The 12015-nt window shown below is 43.2% G+C and overlaps 1 protein-coding gene across 1 annotated transcript; it reads left to right on the top strand.

Annotated features, from left to right (window-relative positions):
• Positions 1 to 247: 247 nt before the first annotated feature.
• Positions 248 to 10593, top strand: znf341 (zinc finger protein 341). Its single transcript, XM_061697721.1, has 16 exons — positions 248 to 308; positions 642 to 752; positions 2227 to 2417; positions 2909 to 3058; positions 3132 to 3419; positions 3768 to 3951; positions 4495 to 4585; positions 4694 to 4784; positions 4915 to 5086; positions 6145 to 6365; positions 7561 to 7769; positions 8050 to 8146; positions 8553 to 8685; positions 9243 to 9354; positions 9430 to 9500; positions 10019 to 10593. The coding sequence occupies exons 1-16, from the start codon at positions 248 to 250 to the stop codon at positions 10459 to 10461; spliced, it is 2625 nt and encodes an 874-aa protein (XP_061553705.1). The 3' UTR covers positions 10462 to 10593.
• The last annotated feature ends 1422 nt before the right edge of the window (positions 10594 to 12015 follow it).

Here is a 12015-nt window from a genome sequence, read left to right on the forward strand (position 1 = left end):
ACTTTACATTTATGTATAAAAATAGAGATAAAAAAGAGCTATAAATAGTCTTAATTTTATATTGCACATAATGACACCAAAGGAAATGTGTTCTCGAGAAAATATATTGTAATTGTAAAAACTTCCGGATGATATCAGCCCTTACGGATTTAGAACATATACTATAGAAGATATAAACGTTTTTTTTGTTTTATGCGAGACTGCTCCACAGATTGCCCGCTGCAATCCACCAGACTGTACTAATCAAATGCCTATCGCCCAGCTGAAGAACTGCAAGATGGCGCAGGCTATATTCGAGGTACTCGAAGGTAAGAAGAATATTTTAATAGCCACGTAAATACAACCCGCAGAACTCGCCTGTGCGTTTTAAGTCAGTGTGATTTATCGGCATCATTTTAATAGTGCCTTAAACCTAGCACAAAATCATATTTTCTCACAACACCACGAATAATCGCGTGCAAATCTAATAATAAACAAATGAGCTAGTTAATGGTTCAACTGAATGTTGGATGAGATGCTTGCATGTGTTGATGTCTTGAGCAGATTGTCACTCCCAAAAATCAATCAATGAATGAATGAATGAACTTCAATGACGCCCCAGCGCATGGAATCAAACAAGCAAGTGTGACTTTTCTCTCCAGGCATGGACAATCAGACAGTAATGGCAGTGCAGTCATTGCTGGACGGTCAAGGAGGTGTTCCTGACCCCAACAACCAAAACGTCTCCGGGACGCCAGCTATCCAGTCTATGGGTTTGTCACGAACTAACTAAACGAACGAACTAACTAACTAACTAACTAACTCCTCTGAGTTCTAATGAATTTGGCTCGCGCAGAGCAGTGATTCCCAACTGGTCAGGTGTTTGTGGGGAAATTATCCAATCTCACTGAACTGATCCAAAAGCCATTATTTCCCGACTACAAATAATCTCTTTGTTTCTCTATCTATGCCAGCGACATATAGTGACAGGAAGAACAATTAAACGCTCTTCCGCTCGACGACAGAAGGTCCAATTAACCTCACGACATGTAACGAGATTATGTCATTTGAATTACAAAATGTATGTAATTGTCACCCATCACATTATTAGGGGAAAATGTGTCATTAGATGACAGTTGTTTTTGGAGATTTCCATGATCGCAATTTTAGTTCCATTTGAAAAATAGCTGCAAAAGTTTTTTGGGTTTTTTGTTTTCCTCTCATATCACTTCCTCCTCCTAAAGCCGACGCTTGTGAGTCCCGTGTTGTCTTGACTTTGAGAAAGTAAGACTCGTCGTTACACATTGGAACACATACAAGAACTTTGATTTTTGAACAGTTTCGTGTTTATTATTTTGGACTTTTTCAACATGGTATGGTATGGCGGTTTTCCACATGCTGTACACATATAATGCGAACAAACACGTTTTTTGTTGTGTATTTACATTTTTTTTTTTTTTTGTGGTTAATTAATTTTTTTTTTAATTTTATTTATTATTATTATTATTTTTTTTTAGAGAAAACAACCAAGGCTCCTGTTGATGCAGTCATTCAAAATGGAGAAAAGTCATCAAATGGGATTACTTTGAGTAAATAATCGAAATAGTTACAGCGCTGTTACATTTCAACAGGGTAACTTGTAATTTCAACGAGCTATATTTGTAAAGTAATCTTCCCGACACTGACGGAATGTATCAATCCTCTTGGAAAGTGATCTCTCCAACTCCGCGCTAACTTTCATTCGGGTACAGTTTCTAGAACTAGTACAGCATTTGTGGTTCTTTACTATTTTCACAATCCCAACTTTGTATATTGCACACAGTACTCAGAGGTTTCTTGCAAATATTTAACTTAATGGAAGGACTAACTATTTCTTGTTGTTGCGGGCAGCACGTTAAGCTAGCCGATGGCACGTCTGCCGCAACGGTTCAAAAGTTCCCGTCGTGTTTCTCGGCTCCCGTCTTCCTGTGCGAAGTTTTTCGTATTCTTCCCGCGCTTGCGCGGGTTTCCTCCGTATTCCAAGACTACGCATGTTCGGCTCATCGAAGACTTTAAATTGTCCACGGGCGTGCACGTGGGTGTGCTTGTCTATACGTGCCCTGCGGCTGGGTGGCGCCGGTGCTGCTGGGACCCTGATCACAACAAGCACAATAGAAAATGGGGGGATGTACAGTTACATCGCCTGTTATTTGTTCCTCCGTTCGATTTCCGTGCCCGACGAGTGTACACGTTTGTTTGTTCCCGCAGATGACGAAGACGTGTTTTTGTGTGGGAAGTGTAAGAAGCAGTTTAACTCCCTGCCAGCCTTCATGGCACACAAGCGGGAGCAGTGCCAGTCCAGCGCCCCCTCCTTGTCCACCGTGTCCTTGGCCTCCACCAATGCCTACACACCGGTTCCCTCCATCACTTCGGGACCACAAACTAATGGCAACAGGCAGGTGAGAGGACAGCGCGAATCGAGGAAGAGAAAATCGGATGTGGTTTGGCACTTTATAAGATCGTATGTACATATGACTTCAGTGGCACTACTTGTATATTCTTGTAAGATTGCTACTTTTTTTTTGTCTCCAATCAGCACTTTATTTTTGACAATTCTTTTCCTTTTTCTTGTGACCTTTCAACTTCTCCCAACTACAGTTGTGTTCTTGTCATGCTATCATTTTCCAGCTTAATTCTATTGACAGTTTGACTTTTTCTGTTCATCCATGACCCTTTTTCCCCCCATAACATGAGAACTTTATTTCTAGTTCAAATGACGATAGTTTCTCATAATATTCTGACTTAATTTTGCTGCGGTTTCAGTTGCGACTTTATTCAAAGATTATTTTTCACTCCTCCTCTGTTTAGAGATTATTTCTTAACTTTTAACATCGATGGCCACTCCTAAAATGAAGCAGTTATTTAATTTTGTGTGTGTAATGTCACGCAGGTGTCCACCTACATCACAGTCCCGCCCTCCCCTCTAACGCACACGCTGGTCCAAGGCAACGTGCTGGTTAGCGATGACATTCTTTTGTCGGCCATCTCGGCTTTTACTTCCATTGACCAGCCAATGAGCGCCATGCAGACACCCGTACAGGTAACGCGACACTACACGTCCCGTTTCACTTAACTGGAACTGCCCTTTAACGCCTTCGTTGTTCGTCTTCCAGAGTAACCCAAGCATGCATACAACTGGTGTATCGTACCTTCAGCACCACCACCACCACCACCACCATCATCACCACCAACAGCAGGCCTGTCACATACTTCCTCCGAGCCAGACGCCAGCCCACCCGCTGCCAGCGGGACAGCCCGGCCAGCAGCCTCTCCCCGCTCCGCATGCCGCCGCCAGCCACGGCAACTCGGTGGTCCAGGTCTACAGCGCCCTGCCGCACATGGTCGGCGGTGGTAATGCGGAGATCCACGCGCTGGGTCTGCATCCGTTCCATCCTGTCCAGGTAAGTGGATAAATATAGTCTTGAAAGTGTAGGGTTTGCTCATGTGACGTACTTGCCACAAGATTAGGTACACCAACAGACTCGACCCTTCCATCAAAATGCCCCCCCCCCCCCCCCCCCAAAAAAAAAAAAAAAACGAAAAACAATCTTTATAATTGCTGATAGGAATTGTTTACATACAACCTACTATGATCAGTTTTGTCTACAGTCACGCATTTTTCACCAATGTTAGTAGTCACAGTGATGTTTTTTGCATCATAACAAACAAATGGAGTATAATTGAATTGATGTATAACAGATTCTGAGCGTATGAGTTGATTTTTATCATGACATTGTCGTATCGCACAGGTGCCCAGCCAGTGTGCGGAGAGCCAGTCCTTCACCACGCCTCCCGTCTACAGTCCAGGAAAACTGGGCATCAAAACAAAGACGTGCAGCATCACCACCAACACAACGGAGTTGGGCGAGTTTGAAAAACTCATTGGCCCCAAACGGCAGCGAAGTAGCAAAAAAAGCTCAGATGGAGCCATAGGTGTGTATGTGTGTGTGGTGGAGACAATAAACATTAATGAAGCATTTGTCGCTTTCTTGTATTGGTCCAGTTGCCTGTTTCGTGCACTGGTGTATTTGGATAATTTACCATAAAGTTGTATTCGTATAAATAGGTCAGCATGAATGAATGGAGATTTAAAACACCACCAATGTTAAAATTTGGTCATAATATCTGCTTCAAAAAATGCGGTTGTATCGCATGTCAGCGGGAACATTAATTGCGAACATTAACTACTGGTGCCACCTGTTATTCTGCGGGAAAAGCAAGTTACTTCAAGTGGAGATTTGTGATGGAGGCGATTGAGGGAAGGTGTCTATTCTAACAGAGGGAACACAGTTTCTACAACTACCACCACTGAGGCTGCTGCAAATTAATTGTCGTTCAACGTGGTTACCTTCCATAAAAGGTCAAAACCTAGCACAGTATGGGTTGACCTTTGCTAACCTTAACACATTCACTGCCATTGACGGCTTTAGAAGTCAAATAGCCACTGCCTTGTTTACTTTCGATTTTCCTCAACAGACTCGCTGAAATCCAAAGGTCCGAAGCTGAAGTGCAATTTCTGTGACAAAATATTCTCCAAAAACTTTGATCTTCAGCAGCACATTAGGAGGTGAGGAACTCATCGAAAGATGTGCTCTGATTACAAGGGGGGAAAAAAAAAAGAAGTCCTTTAATGCGCCTCTTCAACTTTCTGCCATTTTTTTGTTTTTGTTTGCAGTCATACAGGAGAGAAACCCTTTCAGTGCATCGTGTGCGGTCGAGCCTTTGCCCAAAAGTCCAATGTGAAGAAACACATGCAGACACACAAGGTCCTCAATGATTTGTCAGTACTCTACTTCTGTTTATTGTTGTATTTCTGTTGTTCATTCCTGTCAAGTATGAAAGCAATGCAATCCAACACAAGCTACGTAGAGATACCAGCTTTTTCTCGCCGTGAAGGTGTGGCCTGTGGGCGTGGCTAGCACGGTTTCGAGGCTACCGATCACTGTAAAGGTTGTGCCGCTGTCAGCCAATGAGGAGGCGGCCAGCGGGGATCAGCAGCAGCTGCGCGAGCCGGAGGAGGCGGACCCCGAGCACCGGGCGACGCCGGAGGACGACGCAGCCCCAACGGGTACGGTACAACCATTTTAATGCGGGCACTCAAAAATGTGGTTTTGTTACCTCGACTCGGAGAAATTCAGAATACAGCAATAGAGATATCTCCTGTAGTCAGCAGCGGCGGCAAAAGTATTCACACTGTGTACTACAAAGTACAAATTTGTCAGAAAAATACTCAATTGTTTATCACGGGGTTTACGTTCCAGAAAACCCCTCCGATAGAGGAAATCGGGGAGGTAGCGTCCAATTATTTACTGGATATTTGTATCAATCTTCATTTCTCATATATGCAATTAAATGTCAACACGTGTTACTTTAGAGAGGTGCATTTGTTTATGTGTTTGTACACTTGAGTTCACCATCCAAACACTCGACACACAAGCACACGCCTTTAAAAGGTGAGTGCGCTCTGCTCGAGTGACACGAAAGTCAACTCATGCAGGCGTGCAAAAAGTCGGGCAATTTGCTGGCTAAACCCCGACGCCGTGTGCTTCACAGCGTCATGGTACTTGCTGCTACTTCCCAGAATTCCTTGCGGTGTTCTTTTGCAACAACAGGTTGTAGAAAATCTAGCTAAATGTTGCTCTTGACTTGCATTTGTCCCATATTGTTGGCTCAACCAGTTCCATATCGTTAGCTATTCTGTACGTCGGGCTAGGTCAGCATTTGTGAATTTGTTTCATAAAACTCTCACCGGAGCTCGTGTGTTAACCAGTGGCATGCCAGTCATGTTCACTGCATTACTAAGCAATTTAGTCATTGACTAAATGTGTGAGTAAGGTTTCTTTTCCTGCAAAGTAAAAGAGCCTCGCTGTCTTTATGAGTTTTGCTACCACATTATAGTTATATAGCCAGCAATGCTAACCAAACTAAATGTGCAGGTGAGTAACTACACTATACTCAAATCTGCAGTACGCTCTATTTGCAGTAAGTGAACCATGACATGGCGAGGGATTAATGTACCTGAAAAACCTACTTATTTACAGTGACAAAGTATTTGTACTTGGCTAGTTGCCAATACCGCTCGTCTACAACCTCAGTAATGTTCCTAAACGACGGGTTTGACCACAGAAGCTTCAGGGGAAGCCGAGGAAAGCGTTCCAGAGGCCCAGGCCGACGCGGAGGGCACTTGTGGCGAGTCTGTGCCCGCTCAGCTTCCCGACCAAGAGGGTCCAGTTCAAACCAAACAGATCGTGGTGGTTGACAGCTCCTACCAGTGCCAGTTCTGCTCCAGCAAGTTCAAGACCTACTTCCAGCTCAAATCCCATATGACCCGACACAAGGGGGAGCAGGTGAGCCGCATATATTGTAAACCCCAGAGGTGCCGATATTTTGGAGTACGACGATAAAAAGACGCATTATGCTTATTTTTTTGTCTGGACTGTCTGACATGAAATCAGACTAAACTGTTGCAGTTTTAGGTCCATTAGGATGACTAAAATTACTTCTATTTGCTAAATGCCAAAATAGTGAGATCTTTTTTCAGACAAATATATTATAGACAGTACGACTGTATAACGCTCAGTGATGGGAATTTAAATAAAATAATAATACAGTGAAAACCCGCCTATTCACGCGTAGCTTTTCCCAAATTCACCTGTTCGTGTTTTGTAATGTGGAAGCTACCCTTAGCTATATGCTGAAAAACTCACTTATTAGCATTTTTACTCTCTGTAATGCCCTGGAAAGTAGCAATTGGTAACAAGGAAGTATGTTGAAGTGATACATGGCAAAAGAGATCTTCGTAGGTCAAGGAAGAGCAAAGCTGCGATTGTTAGTAGAAAGTAAAGAGAGTCTTTGCCACGTGTTTTTGCTCTTCTCGGTTGTTCTAAATAAAAAGCTCAAGCATCTGCAGGCCATTTATTTTTATTTAATCCCAGCCATTTTCAAGAGAACCGCCCCCCCCCGCAGTAGCAGTCATTTGGACCGATCTTTCATCTTTCAAGGCACACAGAATATTGTGTTCTTTGGCTATATAAACATGGAACCACCACCCACCCCCCCCCCTCAAAAAAAAAGATTAGAGTTCCATCTTTCAAACAAACGAAAAAGTTTGTTTCTACCTTTTTCCATTCTTTAGTAATTAGCGGTAGAACATAGCTAAGTAATACCAACGTTCTAAATTGTATGACGCACTGCTGCCATCTAGTGTCCGTTTTTAATGGGGCTTAAAATTGCTCTCAGGCCTAATCCTATAGTGAGGAGTGACGTCAGCCCCCTTCCGAAACCTATGGCGCACAAAAACGTAAAAGACGCAAAACTAAGTCTTTGGGTTTAGGTGATCAAGTTCTAAAAGACGTAAAACTACATTTTTGGTATTAAATGGGTAATGTTCTAAGATGATGTATGTATTCCCGGTTTAAACTATGAAACATTTTTCGAGGGGACTTCAATTGACCCAAATGAGGGCCGGCCGGCCGTATTTAAAAAGGATGGATATTAACAATAAGACTCACTGATGTAAAATGTCCACCCTCCTTCTGTCAGGTTTACAAGTGCGTGCTCAAGTCTTGCTCCCAGACCTTCCAGAAGCTGGATCAGTTCCTGGAGCACATCAGGACGCACCAGGAGCAGCTGACCTACCGCTGTCACCTCTGCGGCAAGGTGTTCCCCTCTTTGTTTGAACTGGGAGTCCACCAGTACTCAAACTGCTTCTGCCCACAGCAGAACACACGCAAGGAAACCGCGTTCTACAGGTTAGCTTATCTTTGTATATAAAAGGTCATTGTGCCCGTCTGTGGGTGATTGTGCTGTGTTCCTGTCTACGTGTCATTAAGTAAAGTGGGTAAGAACTTGACACGCTCAAGGGGCCCTGACCATTTGGGATTTGAGATTTATGATTGGCAGGTTTCCATAAAGTAAATGTGGTTGAAACGCTACCACCTCGACTCCCTCGCTGGTTTTACAGGTGACACATTTAAGCCTTGGCGGAGGTCAGCCTTTCTAAGTGTTGTTCTTGTTTGCACTTGTCTTCAGGTGTGTGAAATGCCAATGCAGATATTCTACCCAAGAAGCGCTGGAACAGCATCTACTGACCGCCTCTCACAACTTTCCTTGCCCACACTGTCAAAAGGTATCACGCACGCACAAATCGTGCTCTTTACGCAATTGGGAGAAGTGACAGTTTTGTATAAACACTTCGCCAAATGGTGTCCACCACTCGAATAGGCCCTGTGCCCCCGATCTCAAGATTCATTGCCCACCGGAAATAGACACCAGCTGGAAAAAATAATAGGTGGTGCCACTCGATGGCTATAATTTACTCTGCTGTGACATCTAAACTTTGTAAAGCTGAAGCTTACCATGGTGTTTAAAGAGAAAGTACTGCTGTGTGCTAAACATTTTGACACTGACCCAAAAAAGGAAATCTGGGAAAGAACGACAACAATCTGATATTTGCTGACAGAGAGGGGGGAGTTAAAAGTTGGCAAGGAATTGGACTGAAAGCCCGTTGACCTTCTGTGCACTGCGCTTCTCAGGTGTTCCCATGCGAGCGGTACTTCAGACGCCATTTGCCCACTCATGGCGTCGGAGGAAGGTTCAAGTGTCACATCTGCAAGAAGGTCTTCAGGACGGAACACTACCTCAGACAGCACACGAGGATTCACTCAGGTGGGGGAAGGCTTCCTTGGATGGATTGCTGTCCTTGGCACGCTACTAGCTAGACAATGCGATTTCTGGTGAAATGACATGCGAGTGCAGAAGTGCTAAATGAAATACTTTTAAGTTGGAATAGTTTGAATCTGTCAAATAATGCGCAAACGAATATGGAGGGGGAAAAAAAGTGAATGTCAAGAGTTTTATTTTCAAAATTTTGGGAATTGCAATGGTGCACAAGATGGCTTGAATGAACAGTATGAAGTGGCAACGGTTTGAATCGGTTGAGAAATGCAGAAACTGGAAGTGATTATGTAAACGTTTAGAATTTGGGCCTCTATTTTGACATTTTGGCACTGAGAATAGTTCACACGATGGCTTGAACATATTGACGTTGGAATGGTTTGAATCGGTCAAGAAATGGCAGAAGAGGGGGGAAGAAATGCAATACATCTTCCAATATGGGAATTTTGTTCGTGAAAAACGTGGAATTTTTGGTGTGGCGTTTTGGGAGTGCTTCCCCCTAACACTATGAAGACAAGACATGAGCTGGATGCGACTCCATTTTCCAGGGGAGAAGCCCTTCAAATGCTCCGTGTGTGAAGCCACCTTCAACAGGAAGGACAAAGTCAAGCGCCACATGCTCATCCACGAGCCCTTCAAAAAATACAAATGTCCTTTCAGGTAGGTGCAAAAGTCAATGAAATATTGTTGGCTTGTTGTTGTTGTTTTCCTTCATGTTGCCTGTCTTTCCATTAGAACTCATGTAGGCTGCTCCAAAGAATTCAACAGACCAGACAAGCTGAAGGCGCATATTCTGTCACACTCAGGTCGGTAATCCCTTGTCCACTCTGTGACTCGGGCTTTACTGCGCACCCATACTTCGATGCACACAATTCTGGGTTTGCTGATCGGCCGGGTGCAGTTTAACCTAAACACGCAGCGGAATTCACCCATAATAATAGATCATCATTTGAAAAAGAATTCAACTTAATGAGGACAGTACATCATCAGAATCATTTGTGCCCTAAACAGCAATGATAAAAAGAAAAGTGAATGTTCAGAAGACACTTATTTTCACCCTACAAGAATTGTAATGCGTTGTTTTTTTGGGGCGACTGGAACACATTGATAACATTTCTTCGATCAAATTGAAGTTGCCAGTCAAAGTCCAAATACATTTTAAATACTCTTCGTTGGATCCAAACGATCAAATGGTGGATAATAATAAGAAAAGCAACCATCTTTTTTTGCGCCACAATGTCACCTGCTAGGCTACTGGCCCACTTTCCTCCTGTGCGATAATTGCCCGTTACTCCACCGCCACACTGATGTCTCTTACTTGCAGGCATCAAGCCCTTCAAGTGTCTGTTCTGTCAGAAGGCGTTCAGTCGCAGAGCTCACATGCTCGAGCACCAGCAGTCGCACACGGACAATTATCGCTTCCGATGCTCCGGCTGCAACAAAGGCTTCTCCAGACAGAGTTACTACAGAGACCACAAATGTTCAGGAGCGGGGAACGGCAAGAGACACGACGGAGAGACCACGGAGGAAGACGCGGAGCGGCACAGAGGGGACGTGCGAGCCGGCAGGAGGAGCTGCGGCCGGCTCACGAGGCAGGCGAGGAGGTTGAGGACTGCCAGACACGAGGTGAGGAAAGAAGACAACCAGGAGGAGGCGGGAACTGACGGGGATGAGGGTGAGCGGCACTCCACAGATGAAGGAAGTCAAGCCACGTCGTCCGTGGCCGCCGTCGAAGTTGACGGGCTCGAAGGGGACGCGTCGAATTAGATTTCTCGAGCCACACGTGAACCGCTTTCCTCCTACGCTTACGGTTGGTGATTTCAAGCATCAATGAGGGAATGTTTACTGGAAGTCTAACTCATATTTTGTTTTACATTAAAACATTATTGAAAATAAAATTAGACGACATATAAACAACGCGTGCATTCGTTTGTTTTGTCAGATAAAGGTTCCCGGTTTATCTGCGACATGGGGAGGGCGAGAACGCCATTATCTAAAGGCGTTTAAGTTGCACACCGCAGAGAATCAAATCACACGCACATAATTAGATTTGATTTCCTAGTCAGAAACTTAAATACCATTATATAATCATGAAAGAGGCAATGATTGGTTTTAACACAACATGGAAGGATAACATTTCATGACAAAACAAAAGTTTAAAAAAAGATGTAAAAGTTATCTTTTCATCTGTGCATCCCATGGTCTATGTAATCCAGTTTAGAATTTGAAAAACACCAGACGCTATTTTGTAAGACGTCAATGGGGGGAGCTAAATTTGTCTAATTTTCCAAGTTGTGAATTACATTTGCTTAAAAAGGATATTTCTTTGAGGCATAAAAACTCTGCATGTATATAGTTAATCTGTCGTATTCAAGTATTAAGATGTAATTTAAAAAAAGTAAAACTAATGGATAAATAAAAATGCAATACAGGATAACAAAATGGCCAACATTTCCAATGAATTCTCATTCATTCTCATGGCAAATGGAGCCCCAAATCCTTAGCTTTATAACAAAACGTTACTGTCCACATGTCCGTAAGAGACAACATACACAGGTTTGATTTAAATTGTTTTTTTTATTTATTAAGGGCACCGTGTTATATATTTTTGTGTCCACATATTGCATGTACATGAGAAATGAAAAAGGGGGAAAGAAAATAGTGATACCATAAACCTCTTATTTTTTTACAAAACAGAAAAGCCATGTTTAATGTTATTTACAGCAGATGCGACCAATTTGCAAACTATTTTCCACTATTAATGTGACATGTAACCTGTAGCCCTACATTGAAAAACATCCTTTTAAAATAAAAAACTGACAAAGTGATCGCAAAAGTGTGCATACCCTCATATAACTGGGACCTTATTGCGCTCAGAATTAACCAATCACATTCAAACTCACGTTAAATGGGAGTCAGTACACACCTGCTCCCATTTAAAGTGCATCTGATTAACCCCAAATAAAGTTAAGCCGTTCTAGGCGTTTTCTGACATTTTTGTAGCCACATCTTTTGTCTGCAGCAGGAGCTCATTGCTCAAAGGCACCAGTCAGAAGAAGGGTACAAAACCATTTCCAAAGCATTAAATTAACCACATTTAAGGCAGTCATCATCAAGTGTAGGAAATATGACACAACAGTGCCATTAGTAAGAGCTGGACATCCCTCCAAACTGTAGGAACAAGATCAGAAGAAAACGGGTCAGGGAGGCTGCCGAGAGACCGGAAGCAACATTGAAGGAGCTGCAGGAATTTAGCAGTCGGTGTGAGCACAAAACCTTCAAGATACTGCTAGAAAGTAACAAAAAAAAAAAAAGTCAGGA

Source organism: Phycodurus eques, chromosome 1, assembly GCF_024500275.1.
Source record: "Phycodurus eques isolate BA_2022a chromosome 1, UOR_Pequ_1.1, whole genome shotgun sequence".
Classification (NCBI taxonomy): Eukaryota; Metazoa; Chordata; class Actinopteri; order Syngnathiformes; family Syngnathidae; genus Phycodurus; species Phycodurus eques.